Source organism: Mus caroli, chromosome 12, assembly GCF_900094665.2.
Source record: "Mus caroli chromosome 12, CAROLI_EIJ_v1.1, whole genome shotgun sequence".
In the NCBI taxonomy this organism is placed as follows: Eukaryota; Metazoa; Chordata; class Mammalia; order Rodentia; family Muridae; genus Mus; species Mus caroli.
The window spans coordinates 106,059,079-106,082,068 of NC_034581.1; the positions used below are offsets into that span (position 1 = coordinate 106,059,079).

Genomic DNA, 22,990 nt, shown 5'->3' on the forward strand with positions numbered 1-22,990 from the left:
AGTGCTGGGACTAAAGGCGTGCGCCACCACTGCCTGGCTTGTTTTGTTTTTCGAGATAGGGTTTCTCTGTGTAACCCTGGCTGGCTTTCCTCTCAGGTTTTATTGTGGTACTCTGGCAAGGAGGAGCCTAGTGCATCTGGTCAGTTTCCAGGACTTCCTGAAGCTATTTTGAGTTGTTTATCCCCTTGCTTGAAGGGGCTTCATTACAGATGGAGTGTTTCAATCTCAGAGGAAACTGTCTAACCTCAGAACAACTTAGTCTGTAAAGATTAATAAATAGCCTGGTTCCTGAGCAGTGCATAGGTAATACTCGAATATCCTACCAGCAGATACCTTTTTCTCTTTTCTAGTACAGTTCCCACTTAAATTTATATTTTCCGGGGGCAGGATAAGATTCATCAGGATGGTTTAAAAATAAAAAGCAGGGCTGGTGAGATGGCTCAGCGGGTAAGAGTACTGACCTCCTCCGAAGGTCCTGAGTTCAAATCCCAGCAACCACATGGTGGCTCACAACCATCTGTATTGAGATCTGACACCCTCTTCTGGTGTGTCTGAAGACAGCTACAGTGCACTTATATATAATTATAATAAATTTTTAAAAATTTTAAAAAATAAAAATTTATATTTTCCAAATATGGAACTAGTATTTTAACTTTTTTATAAATGCATGCACATACATACTCCACATTTTTCTCCATTCTGTGTTGCTCTGGAGCAGATAGGATAGCCTTTTCACCCTGGAGTCAGAATCATTGCTACAATGTTTCTTCTTGTTCCTGGAGGCTTATGGGTTCATAGCAAATCAGTAATTTGTTTTAGATCAAGTTCAGTAGTTTTAAAAATCATATAGTGTTGGCTGGCAAGATGGCTCTCTCTGGGTAAAGGTTCATATGTCTTTGCCTCATCAGATATCTGAATTTAATCCCTGGAACCCACATCGTGGGAAGAGAAGATTAACTTTAGACAGTTGTCATCTGTGGCATGCCTGTGTGCACATGCACAGTAGATAGATAGATAGATAGATAGATAGATAGATAGATAGGCAGACACAGACACACAGAAAAATAATTTTTGTTTTTGAAGACAGGGCTTCTCTGTGTAGCCTCGGCTGTCCTGGAACTTGTGCTGAAGACCAGGCTGGCCTCCAACTCTCAGAGATTGGCTTCTGCCTCCCAGGTGCTGGGATTAAAGGTGTGAGTTACCAAGCTGGGCACAAAAATAAATCTTAGAGACAATTTTTGTACCAATACTATTAAACTATTTACTTTTTAAATTTTCACACAAGTAGAAGGTAGGATTTTTCCAGAGGCCATTTGGTAGTATGGCCATATGGTAATGTATATCCCAACAGAAGCTGGCACACACCTTTAATCCCAGCACTCAGGAGGCAGAGGCAAACAAACAGCTTTCTGTGAAGTCAAAGCCAGCTTAGTCTACAGAACTCTATAGTGAGACTCTGTTTTAAAAGCAGAAGGGATTTCATTAAGTATGCTATGGTAACACATGGGTTTATTGTTATTTTGTAATGAATGTGTAGATGCTTGTTTTTGTAATTTTTTTTTTTCGTTTATGATGTGGTAAATATTGACAGATACAGCCCAGACTTAGGGTCATCAGTAATCCTTAAGAAGGATGTAAAGGTACCAAGTAGTCTGAGAATCGCCAGGCGTGGTGGCACACGCCTTTAATCCCAGGACTTGGGAAGCAGAGGCAGGCTGATTTCTGAGTTTGAGGCCAGCCTGGTCTACAGAGTTGAGTTCCAGGACAGCCAGAGCTACACAGAGAAACCCTGTCTCGAAAAAACAAAAAAACAAAACAAACAAACAACAAAAAAAGTGAGAATTATTGGCATGGGAAGTCTCCAACTTGTTGTCCCAGGCATTGACTGCTGTACTTTCTTCAGTAGGTTACAGGATCTGAGTTCTACAAGATGCACAGTGGGAAGTGGGCTCTCCTGCATCTTATAAGGCATTCTGCTGACTTATCTGCACCTTAAGTGGGAAGTTGAGTTCAGTTCAAATGCTACGCATGGCTAATCTTTTTCTTCTTAAGTTCTTCTCCACATCTACTAAATATTAGTGAAACTAATGCCTTCCCTTTTAAGTAAGAAATCTGTATTATTAGAAGCTATAGTTTCTCCCTGTGTGCTAGTGGGTTTTGTTTTTGTTTTCCCCTTAAATACTATTCGCTCTTAGTATAGCTCTTTCTGAACAAAAGTTGTCAGGCGACACCTTTGTTGCCTCTCTGTTTTGCATGATTGGCCCACTGATTGGTCTGGAGCTTTCTTTACAGTCTCAGGGACTTTTCCATTGTTCTTCGAGACAGGTTCCTCAGGCTGGCCTTGAGCTTTACTTTAAGTCTCCTTGGGACCAGAAGGACAGATGCCTGCATCTTACCAGGCCTTCTGTCTGCAGTGGCTTTCTTGCTGTTGCTAGATGTTTTCAGATTCAGCACCAACTTACTTCATTACTTACGAAATCTCTATGTGCAAGACACTCCAACAGGTATTTTAGGCTGAATATTACTTTCAGCTTTCTGCCCTGGGATTCCAAAGTCTGCTGAAATTAGTTCCACTAAATAGCAAAGTAGGGATGGGAGATAAAGGTCAGTAGCAGAGCACTTGCTTAGCACAGACAAGATTCTCTCCAGCCAGCACTACTATCCCCAAAGGAAAGAGACTTGCTATCAGTTTTGACGTATTCATTCTGTAGTATTTTGAGGGAAGGACAGAGTAGATAATTCCACCTTCTATATAAGTAACAAGTAAAAATGTTATAATATCATTTGCAGAAGGTTTCATGAGTTGGTCTTAATAATCATATAATCGTCTTAGGAGGTTCTAATTACTTTGTCATAACCAGCTGAGATTTGCTTTTTGGATTGCTTTTTAACAATGCCATATGTATGAGAATTTACAATACTGTTACTGGTTAGTCTATAATTAGCGAGTTCTGAAAGTGTGTAAATACTTTTTTCCTAGGTTGCAATAAAAATAATTGACAAAACTCAGTTGAATCCAACAAGTCTACAAAAGGTATGTTGATTTAGTATTTAATGTTTTAAAAGCTGTTCTGTTTGGATTGCTGTGTAATTTGCCTCTTAAATCTTTACCTGTCAGTAGTTGCACCAAGCTCTCTGTTCCTCCAGTGAGTGTAGCTTGCTGGGTGTGATTATGTTGCATGCCTGTGACCCCAGCACTTGCAAAGCAGAGGCAGGACACCCCCCCCCCCCCCCCCCCCAGTTTTAAGGATACTCTGAGTTTGCTAACTAGGCATCTCCCTCCTCCCCCAAAAAACTTTAAGTGAAATTTTTCATTAAAATAGTTGGGTTTGAGGGCAATTTTTAAAAATGTTTGACTTAAGAGAGAATTTTAAAAGCAACATATGAAAGTATTTTCACTTGACATACACTTTCCTAAAGTGATTCAAACTGAACCCAGTTGAAACAAGTGAAGCCTGCATTTCTGAGAGCTAAAATCTTCACAATCTGTGTTTGCCCAGGCTTAGTGATTCACAGCTCTTGACCTGCTGCCTGCTCTCCTCAGGTGTCTGTAGTTTGATGTAGGCTTGGGGTTTCCTGGTCTTTTCCCTGTCCAGTTGAGCATGACTACCGGTGTCATCCTTGTTCAGCTGACATTTGGCATGTGGTGAGACTTCTGAGTGTCGGGTCTGAGCACAGTCTCACAGTTGTTCGTATAAACCTAGAGATAGATGGAATTCCACTTTCCCACAGATTTAACATAGCTTGTCTCAGGCTGGCTATACTTTCCCTTTAGTTTTGCTTGCTTTAGTTTTCTATTTTATTTGGTCATTGCTATTATTTATTATAAGATACTATAACTACAGCATCAAGAAAGTACCCTCTATGTTTTCTGATTAGCCCAATAGTTTGTGATTATTCATTTTTGCATGGCATTAATTATTGTTTATAATAATCTAGTAGTTAAAACTTAACAGTTTGTGGTATAGTTCAGATATGAGCCAGCCTCTGAATAAAGACTTGTCCCAAAATTAGATCTATCTAAGACAAGTAACTTGATAAGTATATTTGATTTATTTGGCAATATTTAAAACTAAGTGTATTAAGCAAGTAGCCTTTTTTTTTTTAAATGAAAATAAGTTATAAGTAGTCTTTATATATTTGTTTCCTATTCTTTCACACTGTGTTGTTTTTGGGAAAATGGCAACAGGATATGTGGCAGCTGTGCCCATTTTTGGAGCAATGTTCTAACAGCTTGTTCTTTGGTTGTCATTTACAATTGTGTCACAGACCAGTAACAATCCCTCCCAACCCCCATTTTGTTTTGTTTTGTTTGTTTTGTTTTGTTTTGTTTTTTTAAACTGGCTTATTGTGTAACTCAGGCTGGCTTTGAGCTTGTGACAGTCCTCTTGCCTCTTGGTCCTGGAGTCCTGGGATTACAGTTCCAAGCCACTAGGCTCCCACAAAGAGTAATCTATGGCTAGTGACATAAAGGTTTGAATCTGCCCTGGAAGTTAGTATCAATTTAGTCACATTTTGCTATCAACTGTATAGTCCATTTATGTTGTCATTACCTAAAGATGTTCACCAGTTCACCCAGGCAGTTTTGAACATACCTTAAAATTTGTGTTGATTTTATTATATTATTAAATTATATTATTAAATACTAATTAATAATATAATTTTACTAAATGCATGTAAGTAAACCTGAAAATTGCTGTTATTTTCATAGACGAGCCTCTTCGTTTTTCCAGCCATTGAGTTAATATACAATGATAATATACAATAAAGGATAAATTGAAGATTTCTTTTTCCCCTTTGTTTTTTGTACTTTTATCTTCAACTACTTCTAACCACGATTGGGGTCAGTTTTTTAATGAATTCTGTAATGCTTTATGCATACAGTAGTTTTGAAAACAAACAGCAATAATAAGAATCTTTGTGTTCCTGGTTTACAAAGCATTAGTAGATCCAGCTTGGTTAAATACCTGGTAGTTTTGCTCAAGCTTGTTATTAAATTCAAGTCCGTCATTAAGAAGCAAGTAATGCTGGGCATGAAGGTGCAGGCCTTTAATCCCAGCTCTGGGGAGGAGGAGCAAGCATATCGCTGTGAGTTTGAGGCCAGCCAGGTCTATAAAGCAAGTTCCAGGTTAGCCAGGGCTGTTGGACAGAGAAACCCTGTCTCAAAAACCAACCAACCAAACAAGAGCAAAACAAGTTATACAGCTGTAGTCGTGTGTTTATAAATCTTAGCCCTGGGGAGACAGAGACAGCTGGATCTTGTTGGCTGGCCAGCCTAGTCTGCTTTGCAAGTTTCAGGCCAGTGAGAGGCCGGGACCACAGATAGTAAACAAATAAATAACAGAGTGGATGGCACCTGAAGAATGACACCCAAAGTTGTTGTCTGATCTCTAAACTTACATTTAAGTACATTTTGGTTTGTTGAGACAGAGTTTGTGTTTCCCTGGCTGTCCTGCAACTCCCTTCATAGACCAGTCTGGCCTGCAACTCAAGAGATCCTCTTGCCTCTGCCTCCCGAGCTCTGATTAAAGGCGTGCGCTGCTGTGTTGAGGCATGTCTGTATACTAAGCGTAACCCATCTAAGGAGAATGTTTGCCTTCAGTCTTGGGAGTAGACTGTTGCAAACGAGTAATGCTAAGGCCTGCGTGGGAGCCAGACTGCTCCCACGCAGTGCTGTGATTAAAGGCGTGCGCCACCACGCCCGGTCAACCACCACGCCCGGTCAAGCCCAGCTTCTTTATCTAGTTCCCCTTTCCCTGGAAGCCATAATGGACTATCAGGCACTGTTCTGTGGACAGTGGGTACAACACTAAGCCAGGGGAAATTCTTGCTCATTTGGAAAAAACGATGAAGGAAATCAAAACAGGCTGAATACACTATTGTTTTCTTGTAGTATTGGTTCTGTGGTATCTGCTTCTGTGATTTCTGGTTTTACTCAGCGTGAGCTGATTCTTAGAGATAACGAATTACTATCCCTTTAGTGTGCCTTTCATATGCAAAGCAGACATTTCACAGCTTGTATTGAAACCACCTGCTCTAACTAACTTGTACATAACACCCCAGGGTCATAAGTGGGCTGGAGACTACCCGAGTCTCAGAGTTTCTCAGAGTAGCCAGTCCAAGCCCAGCTGCTTTATCTAGTTCCCCTTTCCCTGGAAGCCATAATAAAGGCCCGACATATATTTGTAATACCTGTCACCATGTGACTGCCAATGAAGAGAACTTACAGTTTTTCCAAGAGGAAGGGGCCCACCACAATATGCAGAATTGCCAGTGACCAGCCTGGCATCCAGGGAAGACTGAGGCAGTCAGCAGTGGGTGGCAAAAGTTGTGATTGGTGGGGTGAGAGTTGCTTACTAATTGGCAATTAATTTTATGCCTTTCTTAAACTCTTTGTTATTCTTTGGCTAAAAGCTGATGGCTTCTTGCACCTGATAACAGCAGGGGGTTAAGAAAAAAGGCTTAGTTATTTGGGCTCTTTTGTCTTTGGTTTAAGGGCCCTTTTCTGACCAGGCAAAAGGCTCTGAGATGCCCTTATCATAGGTCTGATTTATGCTGTACTTAAATGGTTTTCATTACCTACATTACTTGATTCTTGCTAAAATGGATTTCTGCTATAGTTTGGACCTTGGGTTGTATGTTTATGTCTGTCTGTCTGTCTGTCTGTCTGTCTGTGAGTTACATCCTCTTTTCCTTTCGTTTATCTTTTTTTTTTCTTTTGAGACAGTGTTTTTCTGTGTAGCCCTGGCCACTCTGGAATTCATTCTGTAGGCCAGATTGGTTAAAACTCAGAGATCTACCTGCCTTTGCCTTCCAAGAGCTGGGATTGAAGGCATGCACCACCACCACCCAGCTGAGCCGTGAGTCTTTTATATTAACCATCACTTCTACTTTGATATCACCTAAATTAGGTATGAGGTTTCTCACCCATGCAGAATACTCAGCATGTAATATAGGGACAGGATAGGGACAAAAGGTCTTTCAGAGCCGGGGGTGGTGGCGCACGCCTTTAATCCCAGCACTCGGGAGGCAGAGTCAGGCAGATTTCTGAGTTCAAGGCCAGCCTGGTCTACAAAGTGAGTTCCAGGACAGCCAGGACTACACAGAGAAACCCTGTCTCAAAAAAAAAAAAAAAAAAAAAAAAAAAAAAAGGTCTTTCAGTGGAGAATACTCCTGTTACTGCTGTGGACTCAGTAGTAAAGCCTTTAGATTTATTTTACTTGTGTGTATGAATGTTTTGGCTGTGTGCATGTATGTGCACCACCTATGTGTAACCCTGTTAGATTCCATGGGGCAGGGTTATGGATGTCTGTGAGCCATCACATAGATGCCAGGAAATCAAATCCGGGTCCTTAGTAAGAGTGATGAGTGCTCTTAACCACTGAGCCATCTGTCTTTTATTTTTTTATTTTTTAAAGATTTATTTATTATTATACTTAGGTACACTGTTGCTGTCTTCAGAGACACCAGTGGAAGGCGTCGGATCTCATTATGGGTGGTTGTGAGCCACCATGTGGTTCCTGGGATTTGAACTCAGGACCTTAGGAAGAGTAGTCAGTGCTCTTACTGGCCGAGCCATCTCCCCAGCCCTGTCTTTTATTTTTGAAGACAGGTTATCTTCATGCTGCCTAGGCTGACCTCAAACTTGATCCTTCATGTTTTTCTTGTTTTGTTTTGTTTTTAAAGATTTATTTATTTATTATATGTAAGTACACTGTATCTGTCTTTAGACATTCCATAAGAGGGTATCAGATCTTGTTACTGATGGTTGTGAGCCACCATGTGGTTTCTGGGATTTGAACTCAGGACCTTTGGAAGACCAGTCAGTGCTCTGAGCCATCTCACCAGCCCCTTGATCCTCCATGTCCATGTTAATGCTGGAACCATCAGCCACTATCACCCCCCCCCCTTTTTTGTTTTAATTTGATTTGTTGATCTATTTTTTTTAAGATTTATTTATTTATTTTATGTACGTGAGTATACTGTAGCTGTACAGATGGTTGTGAGCCTTCATGTGGTTGCTGGGATTTGAACTCAGGACCTTCGGAAGAGCAGTCGGTGCTCTTAACCACTGAGCCATCTCTCCAGCCCTTGTCCTAGCTTCTTAAGTGCTGGGATTACAGTCCTCTCTAAAGCTCAAGGGAAACCAGGCCAGTTTCTTGAGAGAACTAAACAAAACTAGGATTAGCTGAGAGGTGAATATAACTTAAGAGGTAATAACAGGTAGAGGGTCCGAACTCTGATATGATTTTTAATGGTAGGTATATGATCTTACTCCCTCCTCTTGAGTGTCTGAAGATAGCTACAGTGTACTTACATATTATAAATAAATAAATAAATCTTTTAAAATAAAAAAGTCATACACATAAGTAAAAATTAAAAATATTGTCTTTTATGGTAGCTATTGTCTTTGAAGTCAGAATAGTCTACATCAAATTCATATCCACATGTTATAATTTTGTTAGTCCAAAAGTCCACACCAGTAATCTTGGAAAAGGTATAGTTTCCGTACCATCTTTCTTCACATGACCTGGTGAGTTCACAGAATCTCTATGGGCTGCTGACAGATGAAAAGCAGCATTCACCTGTTCTCTGTCAGTCCACAAAAAACTCCATCTCAGGTTCTTTGATTTCTTGGACTCTTGTGTGTAACTGGTTCATATGTTTCTCCTTTGAAACATTCAATGCTTTTTTAAAAAAAAATTATAATTTTTGTGTGTACATGTGGAGATCAGGAAAACTTAAAGGAGTTGGTTCTTTCCACCATGCAGGTCTTGAGGATCAAACTCAGGTCACCCCAGGCTAGGAAGCAGTGATTTACCAGCTGAGCTATCTTTAGTTGCTGCATTCCTTTAGTCCTACCACTTGAGAGGCAGAGGCAGGTGAATCTCTTTAGTTTGAGGCCATCCTGGTGTACATAAAGTTACTTCTACAGCTACATTAATTACATGGGCCCAACAAAGCTTTACCACTCTGAGTGTACATTGAAGGATGTACAGCATCCATGATCATGGAGCAACATGAAGCACCTTCTGGTACAATGAAGACTAGATATATGAGGACGACTCTGGGTGGCTCCTGTTACTCTCTCTCTCTCTCAGACGTCTAATTTGTCCCTTACTATGCTATACTCTAACTCACTAAAAATATTTTGTTCTTTGGTAACTTTTCTGAAATAGCAAAATGAAGCACTGGCACAAGTAAAACTCTGGGCCAAAAAGAAGGCCCAGCAGGTTCTTGCTGCCAAGATTTAGGATTAAGAACCAACTCACACAAGTTGCATTCTGCCTTCCACATTTGTACTATGACACATGAACTTCTTAAATAAATCTACCTTGTATTAGTCTGCATATGCTAAAGAACAAAATGTATTACTTTCTGTTCAAAGAAATCTGTCAACTGGGTGTTTGGGGCACGCTTTTGATCCCAGCACCAAGGAGACAGAGGCAGGTGGATCTCTCAGTTCAAGGCCATCCTGATCTATAGAGCTAGTGCCAGGACAACACAGAAAAAGGATGTGTGGTGCAAGGTTTTTAAGCATAGTATTTGGGAGGTAAATTTCTGTGAGTTCAAGGCTACCCTGGTCAACTTAGCCAGCTTCAGATACACCAGCTACATAGTGGGACCTTGTCTTGTGGGGGAAAGGGAAAGATAGAGGAAAATGTGTGGGTGTTGTAGTTATGAGCAGTGACTTCTCTTTTGCATGACCCTAGATTTGGTTCTCAGTACCCAGGTGGTGGTTCACAGTTGTCTGTAACTATAGTTCCTGGGGATCCAGCGCCTTCTTCTGGCCTCCACAGCATGCTAACGGTTCACTTACATGCAGGCAGAACACTCATATCCATTAAATAACTTTTTACAGTCCTTCAAAAATAATTGTTTTTGTTTGTAAATAGAACCCTGACAGATGTGTAATAAAACTTATTGGGAACAGGATTTAAGAAATGTGGTCATTAGAATGCCAAGGAGGCTGGCTCAAACCTGATGAGACTTAATGCTTTTGTTGTTTGTTATTGTTGTTGTTTCAAGACAGGCCTTCTTTGTGTATCCTTGGCTCTTCTGGAACTTGCTTCGACCTAAACCAGGCTGGCCCCAAACCCACAGAGATCTTCCTGCCTCTGCCTACTTAGTGCTGTGATTAAAGACGTGCGCCACCACAGCTGGGTGACTTAGTGCTTTTTTTTGCAGACATCTATTAAATGCTTTTGTTTCTGCTGAGTGCCAGACTTGGTTTCAGGTCCTGTGGAGGGATGACATGATAATAAACATGTACATATAAAAATGTGTAGGGCATGGTAGTGCTTACCTTTAATCCTAGAACTTGGGAGCTAGAGGCAGACAGACAGATCTCCATAAGTTTGAAGCCAACCTGGTCTACATAGCAAGAACAATGCAAGCTAAGGCTATACAGTAAGACCTTGTCTCGGGTGGAAAAAAAAAGTGTCAGTATCCCTTCTTTTGGGAGATACTCAAGGCATTTCAGGGAAGAAGTGAGGGATAATTGTGGTGTCAAACAGGAGACTCACTTAGCCTGCTACTTGATGGATGAAAAGAAGAGATTTTTCTAAGAGAGCATGTCCCATTATGGGCATGGCCTGCTATTTGTGGTCTTGGTAAAGTGTCCTAAGGTAGATTGTAACAGCGGATTGTGAAGTCTAGTTTAGGGCTTGTGAAAACAGTTGAGAGATAGACATGATAACTACAGATTCAACTGTAATACATTATAAAGCATGGTATCTCTGTTTGCTCGACAGAGGGAAGCCAGAAAAGAGGCCAGATGTGAATTGTTGTCAGGAGTGTGGTTGTGCTTTGTCTGGTCCAGAAGATAGTCTACAGTAGTCAGATTTGGGTCTTGAATGAATGAGTTTATTAAGTATACAGCAAACCACAATAAAAGAATAAGTAGCAAGCCGGGCGTGGTGGCTCACACCTTTAATCCCAGCACTTGGGAGGCAGAGGCAGGTGGATTTCTGAGTTCGAGGCCAGCCTGGTCTACAAAGTGAGTGCCAGGACAGCCAGGGACACAGAGAAATCCTGTCTCGGAAAGAAAAAAAAAAAGATGGCTTCCCAGTAGAGAGACTCTTGGGCAGAGGAGAATGTTCCCCTCAGATGAGGTTTCCAAGTAAAATAGTTTCAACATCGGGAAGGCAACATCATCCAGCATCCAGTAGCAACTGGCTGGCTAGGAAATTGGGACAGTCAGATGGAGTTTTCAGTTGAACTTTCTCTCTAGGGCTGAACCTTCCATGACTTTTAGGCACTTTTATATTATGGGATAAAAACAATAGTAACCTCTGTTGGAGATGGTTTGTCTTCTAGCTGTTCTTAAAGCTGTTTTGATTCTGGGCTGTTTTGCTGTTATCTTTTCTCTGTCACAGAGTTAGGGAGAGCCATCCCCAAACAAGGAGCCTTGGAGACACTTGACATAACCATGCTTGGGTTTGAAGCTCAGGAGGTGTAAGCCAGATTCCAGAATGCTAATAGCACATGACAGTTTTTTAATATAATGAACATTTCAGACTGGCAGTATTCTCAACTCAGAACACAAATTATAGAACCAACAGGAGGTGTTTATGTTGGAAGTAAAGACATTCTATTCTGAGTCAGGGTTCATGGATGTTAGGGCTGGGTCAGTGGTAAAGAACACCTGCTGCTTCTAGAGACCTGGGTTTGGTTCTGGACCTCACAAGGCAGCTTACAACCACCAGGAGCACATGTAGTGCACATAGGCACACGCAAGCAAAACTGCATTTCCTTTCTCTGGCTTCCATAGGCACGTATGCCCACCTGCACTCCCTCATAATTAAAAATTATAAAGTGTTTAAGATAGGAGTCTATAGCAATCTTTACACTTAAGATATGAGCTCAGATTATATACTGAGATCTGCCTATAACCATCTACCTACAGCTGTTCATTTAAATTTAGATGAGACACAGTGAACAGAGCAGGCAAAGTGGGAACCCTGGGCCTTCTCACCAGCTCCTTTCAGCAGATGCAGTCTGTTAATCCAGGCCTTAGAAAGGAAGTACAGCTTTGGAAGAGGTTGACCAAAATGAACTGCGTCTTTGTAGCTTTTGGCTCTTGTTGTTAACCCCATCCACAGTGATACACTTCTTCCCCTCTCCAAGTCCTCAGCATGTGTCTCTGCCACACACTTCATTACTTCTGTGTACATCTTATCTGCCTGTTCTGCTTCGGCCATATGTGCAAAGACTGGCTCACTGGTGTAGCTGTGTGCTATGATCTAATAGCACAGGGGCTTGACTCTGGGGGAGAAGGTCTCTTTCTTTGTACTACTTAGAATCCTGAAAGAGGCAGGGGCGAACTTTATGCTGCTCTAAGACAGTGGACCCTGATGGCCAAACATTTTCTCCAGCTTCGGCTCATCTTGACTTAGTATCACTTTGGTAATATAGCCAAGTGTAGCTGTGTGGCTCAGGAGTGCCTGCACTGCAGATGGCCCCCACTGTGCTGTCACCCGTCCTCTCCACCTAGGACTTCCCAGCCCCTATCATTCAGAATCTTACTGGAGAATCACGTGGAATCAAGAAATCTCATGTCATCCTAAGATAGTTCACTGGTTCTGCACAGGTTTTTATTGGACCTCAGACTTGTGGACACTGAAGTTTAACCTCAAGCTATTCTAATCTAAATCTAACCTTGTTTTTAAAGGCAGCAAAGCAAATCCAGAGTGTGGTGCTTGCCCCTCTCAGGACTGTTGCTGTTTGCATTACTGAAGCATTTGGTAATAGGATATAAACATACTTTAGGGTTATTCTGCATTTCTGTGTTATTTTATTCTTAGAAATAGGATAAAAAATATAAACAATGAAATAGTTATCTTAGAGAAAAAACTTATTTGTACTGTAAGCAGAGTATAACATTTAATAACATAAGGGTTTGTCTTTTGCTTTTTTAGCTCTTCAGAGAAGTAAGAATAATGAAGATTTTAAATCACCCAAACATAGGTACTTTCTGTTTTCTTAAATACTTTGGGGATTAAATATGCAGTATTGAAAATACATTACAAGCCGGGCAGTGGTGGCACACACCTTTAATCCCAGCTCTTGGGAGGCAGAGGCAGGCAGATCTCTGAGTTCGAGGCCAGCCTGGTCTACAGAGTGAGTTCCAGGACAGCCAGGGTTACACAGAGAAATCTTGTCCCAAAAAAAAAAAAAAAAAAAAAAAAAGGAGTGAAAATACATTATAAAGCTAAATAAACATGCATTCTGAAGTGAATAGGAAGTTCCATTCCCTTCTCCCCATGCCCTTGTTTTGTTTTGTTTTTTTAATAAAAAATATATGCAAGGTAGTTTGTACTAGCTCTTTGAAATTCAGGTATTAATAAGCATTTGACTTAAGATCTAGTGCCATAAAAGTATCTATAATCAGGCTGATTAATTTACATGTCATTAGTTGGTAATATTTTCAAACAGTAGTTTATAAGCTATGGGATCCATGCTATATAACATAATTGTATAGGAACTATCTGTGTGTCCATGCACATAACTCTGACAAGCGTATAGAGAAGAGGAAGACCTCATCCTGATCTCATCATTGTAGGGCCAAGATGGAACACACTGGGTTTTCACACCAGTGAAAACATTTGATTCTATAAGTCATATTAGGTCCTTTTAAATAGTGTAACTGTATTTTAATAAAATAATGGCTCCTTTATTCTTTTGGTTTCTCTGTGTAGCCTTGACTGTCCTGGAACTTGCTCTGTAGACCAGGCTGGCCTTGAACTCATAGAGATCCACCTTCTTCTCTTAAGACCCAGCTCCTCCCAGCTCCTTTATTTTACAAATATTATTTCAAGAGTAAATGAGATGGGTAATACCATGTTTAGCAGTGTTGTTTTATGCACTACTGTGCAAAAACTGTTACTAAGCTGTCGTTCTGAAGGGTGGTCATGAAAAATTATATATATTAGAATTGGTAAATATGGAGAAAAATAAGTCACAAGAAGTATAATGATGAAAAAAATCCTTTCTTTTGGTTTTTTATTTCAACTCTTTGAGGTTAATCATTAATATATAGATTTTAGATTCTAATTTTTCACCAAAAGTTTATTTTATCCCTACTGGTCAGAATTTCATCACTAAATATTTGATCACTACTGTCCCTGGGATCAAAGCACAAGTGCAGAGTGAACTTGACAGATCTCAGGTCTCCACTTCCCAGTTGGTTGTTTTTGTTTTTGTTTTTTTGGCCACAGGGTTTCTCTATCCCTGGCTGCCTGTCTCCAGAGTGCTGGGATTAAAGGGGTTAATGCCATATTGAGTTAAAGCATTTCCTCAAAAGAGCTATTATCTGCTTTCACATATTAAAAATAATGTATCCTTATATTGCTTATTTACCAGTACCGCTTTAACCTTCTCAAGTTAGTTTTCTTAGTAGTTTGAACCCAGAAGCTGAGATTCTGATCAGTTCAGCCACTTGGTCAGGTATTTTCTCTGGTCTATCTAGTATCTTAATAAGTCATCATAAAACATCAAAGAAATCATTTAGTTTTTTGAGAAAAGTTTAAGGAAAATAAGAAAACCAAGTAGACCTATATAATAGTGACTTAATAGCTTGAGATTTACCTTATAGTCCTTTTAAAATGTTTATTTTTAATTGATGTGTTGTAGCTTTAGTGACTTAATAGCTTGAGATTTACCTTATAGTCCTTTTAAAATGTTTATTTTTAATTGATGTTTTGTAGCTTTAAGAATTAGTAGAAATTGAAAGTTCTATTGAAATCTAAACAAAGGAGCAATGAAAATCATTGTTTTGTTTGGGTTTTGGGGTTTTGTTTGTTTGTTTGTTTAGTTCGTTTTTTTGTTTTGTTTTATTTCGTTTTGGTTTTTAAAACAGGGCTTCAATATGTAGCTCTGGCTGACCTGGAGATAAATCACTATGTAGGCCAGTATAGCCTTTTTTTTTTTTTTTTTTTTTTTTTTTTTTTTTTTTAAGTTTTAGAAGGTAGGAATTTAGCTTGGTGATAGAATATTTCTCTAGCAAGCCTAAGACCCTGGAACTCTGGACTCCGATCTCAGTTCTAGAGGAAAGAAAAAAAAAGTTATTTTTGCTGACCTAGGCCCACTCTTACCTCTAGAGAAGCGGAAGCAGGAAAATCCTAAGTCCACAGCCTCTTCAGAGTGCGTTCCAGGCCAACCTTACAATTTAGAGCATATCTCAAAATTAAAAAGTTTGGGGATACCACTAGCATTACTACAAAAAATGTAAGTGACACATTTCCCCTTTAGTTATTTGTAGTTTTACTCTCAGATTATTAACACAGGAACCTAGTTCTCTGAGAGCTGCAGTGAACAAGTCTCACTGTTCCAAGTCTCAGAAGTGGGCAGAGCGCTGGAGGGCAGTGGAGGAGAGACTGCAGGGCAGGCACACTGACAGCTCGCAGACAGGAGCAGGGCCAGAGCAGTGAGGAAGCAGCCATGGCCGGGCGCACTCTCACCCAGAGAGAAGCTTGATGTTTATGGCTTCTTGGTTTTCTTTACAGAATTCTTTTGTAACTCCTAAAAACACTTATAAGGGCCAGCTCTCTACAAACCTTTAACAGGACAAAGTTGGGGGTTTTGGAGCTTATCTGTGCGTGTCCTGTACATACAGACATTTGTTCTTTCTTGTTGTCTGTCTTCTCCCCTCCCCAGTGAAGTTGTTCGAGGTCATTGAAACGGAAAAAACTCTCTACTTAATCATGGAATATGCAAGTGGAGGTAAGCACGTTTACATTGCTTACAGAGTGAGAGATTATGTGGACGGGTTTTCCCTTTTTTCTCTGCAGCCACAGTGCCTGTATGGATGCTCATTAAGGTATCAGTTAACACTCACACGCAGTAAACTGGGGTCCGAGCCAAAACCTTGCCTTGTCCGTCCTGTGGGCTGTAGTGGTTGATTGTTATCGTTCCTGTTTTTATTACCTTTACTTAATATGTATATGTGTAGATGCATGTGCAGCAGCACACGTATAGCGATCAGAGGACAGTGTGCAAGGCTTGGTTCTTTGCTTCCACCATGGCCTTAAACTCAGATGATTAGGCGTGCATGACCAGCATGTTACCCTCCACAGTTCTTCCTCTGGCTTCGCTGTTAGCATTCCTAGTTGATTACATACAGCAGCTCTCCTTTTTCCATTGTGGTAAATATGGATCACATAAAATTTAGGATCTGAATCTGTCTATCATGATGACCTTGAACTTCTGATCACCTTCTAGTTTTTTGGTTTTTGAGAGACAAGGTTTCTAGGTGTAGCCCTGGGTATCCTAGAATTCATTCTGTAGACCAGGCTAGCCTTGAACTCAGAGATTCACCTGCTTTTGCCTCCCAAGTGCTGGGATTAAAGGCGTGTCCCGCTAATGCCAGGGGTTCTCTTGCTATAGTTCCAGGGGATCCAGTGCTCTTTCTTTTTTTGCCTCTGAGGATACATGCTTACACATACTGTACAGATCTATATGCAGGCAAACTACTAGGTTCATAAAGAATATAAAGATTTTAAAAGGGGCAAGAGGCAGGAGACATGGCTCAGGGGTTAAAAGCACTGCCTGCTCTTCCAGAGATCCCGAGTTCAATTCCCAGCACCCACATGTCTGCTTGCAACTCCAATTCCACAGGATCTGACACCCTCACACAGACATACATGCAGGCAAACATCAATACACATGAAATGAATATAAATTTTTTAAAAAATGATAAGCATGTCATGGAATGGATTATGTCACAGTGGACATACCTCTGACACTACTCTTCGATACCCTGAATTCATTATTGACTATGTATTGTGTTTATTTATATTTTATTTAAGATTTATTATTTTATTTATGTGTGTGTAGATGAGTCTGCACAAGTTTTTTGTATACCACGTAGGTGCTGGTGCCCACAGGGGGCATCTGATTTTCTGAAACTGGAATTAAGAGGCAATTGTGCACCCTCTTATATGGGTGATGGGAGCTGAACCTAGGACCTCTGCATGGACAGTGTATACTCATACACACACACACACACGCACATGAAGGGAATAAGGCAGACAGTGTGTGCAGTAAGTGTATAATCACATGTAAGTGCAGGTGAGAACCCATGCACAGAAGGACATCAGGTGTACTGCTGTGTTACATTTGCTGTATTTTTTTAAAAAGGGGAAAAAGTTAAACTAGTAAACTAGCATCTTTAACAGGGATTGTGGCTCACTTGTTTAACCCTGTCATTTCTGGCAGAACCAAAAGGATCTCTGTGAGTTCAAGGCCAGCCTCTTCTACATAGTAAATACCAGGCCACTGAGAGCTAGGGCCTCTGCTTTGTCAATCTGTCACTGTTTACTGTTTCTGTTTAAAGCGCCCAGGCTATAGGTTATTAAGCTTAACTGGAAGAGTGGGGAAGGGAGGCCTCCTGACTTTGTAAAATGAGGATGGGCTTTGGACAAGACAGATTATATGGTGAATCCAGTGTGGGATCTGGCATATATTGTCTGCTAGGCTGAGTGTCACAGTGGGTTTGTTGATGAAGCCCTCAGCAGTATAGCTTAAGCTGTCTCACTGCCTTGAATATGACATGTGTTGTTGAAATCAGCTTGTCATTCTACAGGACATAGGAATGACAAAAGTTGTATTAAACTGGCTTGCCAGCACCAACTTGATACCATTTCCTTACCCACCCACCCTCCCTCCCTCTTTCCCTCCCTCTTTCCCTCCCTACCTCCCTCCCTCCCTTCCTTCCTTCCTCTGTGTTTGAACCAGGCTTTCACTGTGTAGTCATTGCTGCCTCAGAGCTCGCTCTGTAGACCAGGCTGCTCTTAAACGCACGGATATCTGCCTTATTCTGCCTCCTGAGTTCTGAAAATAAAGGCATGGGTGTCATGCCTGGCAGTGCCTTTTCATTTACCTAGAACCTTACAGTTGCAAAGAAATCCCCAGAAACCATCCATGTAATCTACCTGTTACAAATAAGTTAACTCTAGAAAGGTCAGGCCTGCCGTAACTAGCTGGGTTCAGGAGTGAAAGGTGTTTTAAAGCTCTGTTCAGTCCTGTCCCAGCCGTGCTCCCCTGGCCTTTACTGGAGTGCTGCTCGGCACTCTTCACTGAGGAGTAGCCCTTAGAGGCTCTGTGCAGCGGCTTCATCTGAGTGCAATACATTTGTGATAGGAAAAAACTTTCTAGCTTGTAAATTGTATTTCTGATTTATAAAACTTATTACTTGGGAGTATGCTTCATAGTTGTAGAAATCTTTTAAGAGGTTTATATTGTATTTGAATTCATAAATAATGATTTGGATATTTGGACCTCATCTATGGTTTGTACAGCACTGAGTCAGTTTCATTTACTAATATTTTTCTTTTTATGTGTATGTAGTATGTGTACATGTGTGTATGGTTGGGTCTCAAGCTTGTGCATGCATGCCGCAGAAAATGGAATGGGTGAGGTCTCCCCCTATCATTCTGTCCTGCACTCCTTTGAGGAAGGAGGTCTCCCTTGAACCTAGAACTAGAGTTTGTCAGCTAGACTGTCAGCCAGTCAGCTCTAAAGATCCTCCTGACTCCCCTCTATGGCACTGGGGTGTTATAGGCCTGTGGAAACCACATCTGTCTTGCTCTAAGGATGTGGCAGTCCACCTTCAAGTCTTCTTGGTTGAGTAAGAAGCGCTTTTAACCACTAAGCTAGGTTTCTGCCCCTCTGTTTTTGGTTTGGTCTTAGTGTGGGATAGTCAGGTGTTTTGGCAAGGTCTCTTGTATCCCAGGCTAACCATGAGTTTGCTATGTAGCTGTTTGTATGTGTGTTACTTTTCTGTTACTATGTTAAAACACCATGACTAAAGCAACTTATAGAAGGAAGAGTTTATTTGGGTTTATAGACCCAAAGGGATAAGCATTCATCATGGCAGGAAGACACAGCAGCAAGCAGCAGTCATGGCAGCAAGATCAAGAAGCTGAGAGCTCCCATCTTCAACCCCTAACACTAGGCAGAGAGAGCAAACTGGAAGTAGGGTGAGGTTTTAGACTCTCAGAGCCTACCCCCAGTGAATGTACTTTCTTCAGCAAGGCCATGCCTATGAGACCTCCTAAAGAACTGTGAGCCAGGTATCCAGATACCAGAGTGTATGGGAGCTCTCATGTAAACTACTGCAGTAGCCGAAGATGACACTGAACTTCTGGTCCTTCTTCCACCATCCTCGGGATGAGATTGCTGCTGGGTACACCACCATACCAATCTCTGTTGGCATCACGTTCATCCTGTCCTGAGCCTGCCTCACTCTTCACTACTGCTGCAAACCCCACGAAGCCAGTCGTGCTTATGCTTGGCTGGCTTGATTACTGCATAATCCTAACTATATTGGGCTCTCCGTCCTTTCCCCTCATCCTGACTCTTCTCACTCTGGAATTCTGTAATCCTTTTATGAAGTCAGTTTTAGATTCTCATCTCATTTAGAGTGTAGCAGAGCTCTTTCCAAAACCTGCTGAGCTCTTGTGGACCTGCCTTGCATTTTCCCCATTGCTTACACTTCCCCAATACCTTTGGCTGCCTTACTGCCTCCCACCCCTCCATCCCCGCCATGTGTCTATGTGTGTATGCATGCATGCATCTATGTTTCACTCTGACAGCTTCATTGTCCACTCCATTAGATAGTTAGGAGAGCACAAACACATGTCCTATGAACTCTTGTTATGTTCCTCCTTTTCCTTCACAGTGTTCATGGACCTCTGATACACTCTGTACCTGTGTGCTTATGGTTTCTCCTAGTAGCTAGGGAACTGAGGAAAGGACCTCTACTGAACTGAGCATGGAGCATTCGTTGTCTTGCAGTTAGCAGTTACATCTAATAATTAATAACAATTCATTAGTGATAGAAACAACTAATACTTGCTTTATAAATTAGTAAATGAAGACATTTGCTGAATACAGTAATGCTTGGTGACCATCTTGCAGGAAGGCACTTTTTTGTGGGTCGGCATGGAGAGAGGTAGGATCCCTCTAGAGCAGCAGCCTCGCCTAGAACTCAGAGACCTGCCTGTCTCTGCTTCCTGGGCACTGGGCTAAAGGCATGCAACACCATACCTGCCTTACCTTTCCATCGTAATTGCTCATTTTCTGTTGCAGCCTGTTGAAAAATGGAAAGTGCATAATAACTTAAATGTGTTCCAGACTTCTAGGATATCTTCAGTCTTAGGGTTATCCTTGGGAGCTTAGTTCGCTTCAGCATTAGCTTAGTGACCACAATTTAAAACTGTTAACTTTATACTTACATGTAAATGTATTTAAAATATAAAAATAAGAGCTGGAGAATTGGCTCAATGAAAAACATTTACTGCTTTTGTGGAGGACCAGGGTTCAGTTCCCAGCACTCACAGGGTGTAACTCATCCATCCATTTGTAGTTCAAGTTCTACGGGAATAAAGTACCTCTTTTTGATCTCTGCAGGGACCAGGCATACATCAAGGCAAAACACACATACATGTAAATAAATAATCTAAAAATATTTTAAATTAAAAAAGACTAGAACTTTGCTAAAAACAGAACATTAGCAATTGGAGGGAAAATTAACGTCTAGTTGTAGCATTTCTGTTTAATTTTATTTCTCTCTATTATAGGTGAAGTATTTGACTATTTGGTTGCACATGGAAGAATGAAGGAAAAAGAAGCAAGAGCTAAATTTAGACAGGTATGAATTACCATGTGTTAGTCTGTTAATTCTTAAGTTACATTGTTAATCTTGGCAGTACAATTAAGATAGAAAGAAATGAGAGACAGTAGTAAAAGAAGACACTCAGTGTTGACCTCTGGACTCTACACAGGCACACAGTCAACCAACAAACCAACAACCAAGGTGGAAAGCAGTTGATGGGAGACACCTAGTGTTGCCCTCTGGGCTCACAATGTTGATTGCTAGTAACATTTTTAAAGAACTTTTTACGCCTGAGACACTGTTACCAGCAAATGTGGACTACACTTGATGGATTCAGTAGGGTTTTAAAATTATATTTATTCAGCATGTATGTACATGCAAGCCCAGATTTGTCAGGGCAAGCCCAGATTTGTCAGGACACGCATGTAGAGGTCAGGGCAATCTACAGTGGTCAGTTCTTCTTTTCTTCCATGTGGGCCCCAGAGATTGAATACAGTGGGACCATCAGACTTGATGTCGTGTACCTTCACCCACTGAACTACCTCAAGAGTCCAACGTAGAAAATATCTAGGCTCTGAGTCTTTCTTAGAAATAATTATTTCTAGCTTAATACCAGAAAACCAGCAAGAGCTTTTGCGTATTTTCCCGTCACTATGGTATCAGGTTAGCTTCAAGTTGTTCAGAGCTAGAGGAATAGAGCAGCAGGAGATTATAAGATGTGATTCAAAAGCAGAACTTGAAAACAACCTTTAAGAAAAATCTCAATATCTGAAAAATATGTTCATCAGGTTGGAGATATAGCCTAGTGGGTAGGTACTCGCTACCATCCATGCAGCCCTGGATTCAGTTCCCAGCACCACATAAACCCAATTAGGCTGCATGGCTTTAATCCTGAAACATACTTGGGCTTGGAAACAGGAGGATCAGAGGAGTTCAGGATTGCTGTTACCTGTATAGAAAGTTCAGGGCCACCCTGGGCTGTGTGAAACTGTTTAAAAATTGAGTATAACAGTCCAGGATGTGGTAGCACATTCCTTCAGTCTGTCAATACACAGGAGGCGAAGCAGGCATAGATGTGACTTACAGAGTGATTTCCAAGCCAACTAGAGCTGTATAGTGAGAGCCTGTTTCAGAAGGAAGGAAAAAAGAAAAGGAGAAGAAGAAACAATGGTAAATGAATATTATAATTGAGAGTTGTGACTAACTCTACTTTTCTCATGTCCAGATTGTATCCGCAGTACAGTATTGCCACCAAAAACGGATTGTTCACAGAGACCTCAAGGTGAGCCCAGGCACCCTTGCTAAGCTGTATAGTTGTCTTGGCAGCTGTTTCCGCAGATGAAGATTAGCCTGTGTTGTTCAATAGGAAAGTTAAGTTCTGTCATGACTCACTCCTCTTGACGAAGATAAGTAGTAAAGAGATGTTTGTTGTTTAAACTTTACAAAAAGTATTTCGGGTCTCAGAAAAAGTACCTTGTGCTTGATCTCTGGAAGACAGAACAGAGGTCCCCTGAAACGTAGGACCCACCTGAACAGTGGTTGCCTGTACCTGTGTCTGTGTCTGTGTCTGTGTAGGAAGACGTTCTATCTTGTAAGCTGTGGTGCCTGTTGGAGTCCTGCAAAGGCTGCAGCTTTGATTCCATATGGCAGTTAGGATCCACAGAGCGCTTTTCTTGGAGGCCTTCAGCTTGACTGTACTCACATGCACTCTTCACTTGACTCTTGTTCCTGGAACTTGGGTACCTCGGCTGGCTGTCCCCACCCTGCTTCCACATAGACCCTCTCTCTGTATCTCACAGCAGATTCTCTAAACAGTCGCTAGACACTCAGTGTTAGCGTAGTACTTTGATCCATTCTGCTCCTAAGGTTACTGTCTACTTGCTTGCCCCCCCTCATCACCCAGCCCAGAGTACATCCGTCCAGTTGTGGTAGCTACCTACTCTACATGTGAATGAACCCCAGTCTATACCTGCATCCAGAGCTGTCCTAGGACCCAAGTACCTAAGCAGAGAGGATCCTTGGACACCTCTGGTTCTAAGTCAAAATCTAAACTGGAGTGTGCCATCTTATTATTGTAACTAAAGCTTCTCAGGAGCCTTCGCATAGCCTCTTAAGTCAGTCCCCATGTCCTTTTGTTGCTGTCACCTGTCCCTTCTATTCCATTGCCACTCTGCAAAGCCAGACCACAGCCATGTTACAATCACTTAAAACCACTTGACTTGTCTTCTCTACTCCTGATTTTCCCTCTTTCCCATTCTATCTTCATTTTATGTGTATGGGTGTTTTCCCTGCTGGTATGTCTGTGCACTCTGTTTGTGCAATACCTGTAGAAGCCAGAAGAGGCCATCAACAAACCAGCATGTCCCATCCCCC

General features: G+C 41.2%; 1 protein-coding gene across 9 annotated transcripts in view; it reads left to right on the plus strand.

Moving 5' to 3' along the window:
* The window catches only part of Mark3 (microtubule affinity regulating kinase 3), an 89,765-nt gene that overhangs the window by 28,015 nt on the left and 38,760 nt on the right, over positions 1–22,990 (plus strand). For all 9 annotated transcript variants that reach the window (XM_029484375.1, XM_021178543.2, XM_029484373.1 and 6 more), the window contains exons 3-7: positions 2,981–3,034; positions 12,921–12,969; positions 15,658–15,723; positions 20,583–20,653; positions 21,843–21,899. In XM_029484375.1, the coding sequence (XP_029340235.1) occupies positions 2,981–3,034; positions 12,921–12,969; positions 15,658–15,723; positions 20,583–20,653; positions 21,843–21,899 (297 nt within the window). The remainder of the gene's footprint in view (positions 1–2,980; positions 3,035–12,920; positions 12,970–15,657; positions 15,724–20,582; positions 20,654–21,842; positions 21,900–22,990) is intronic.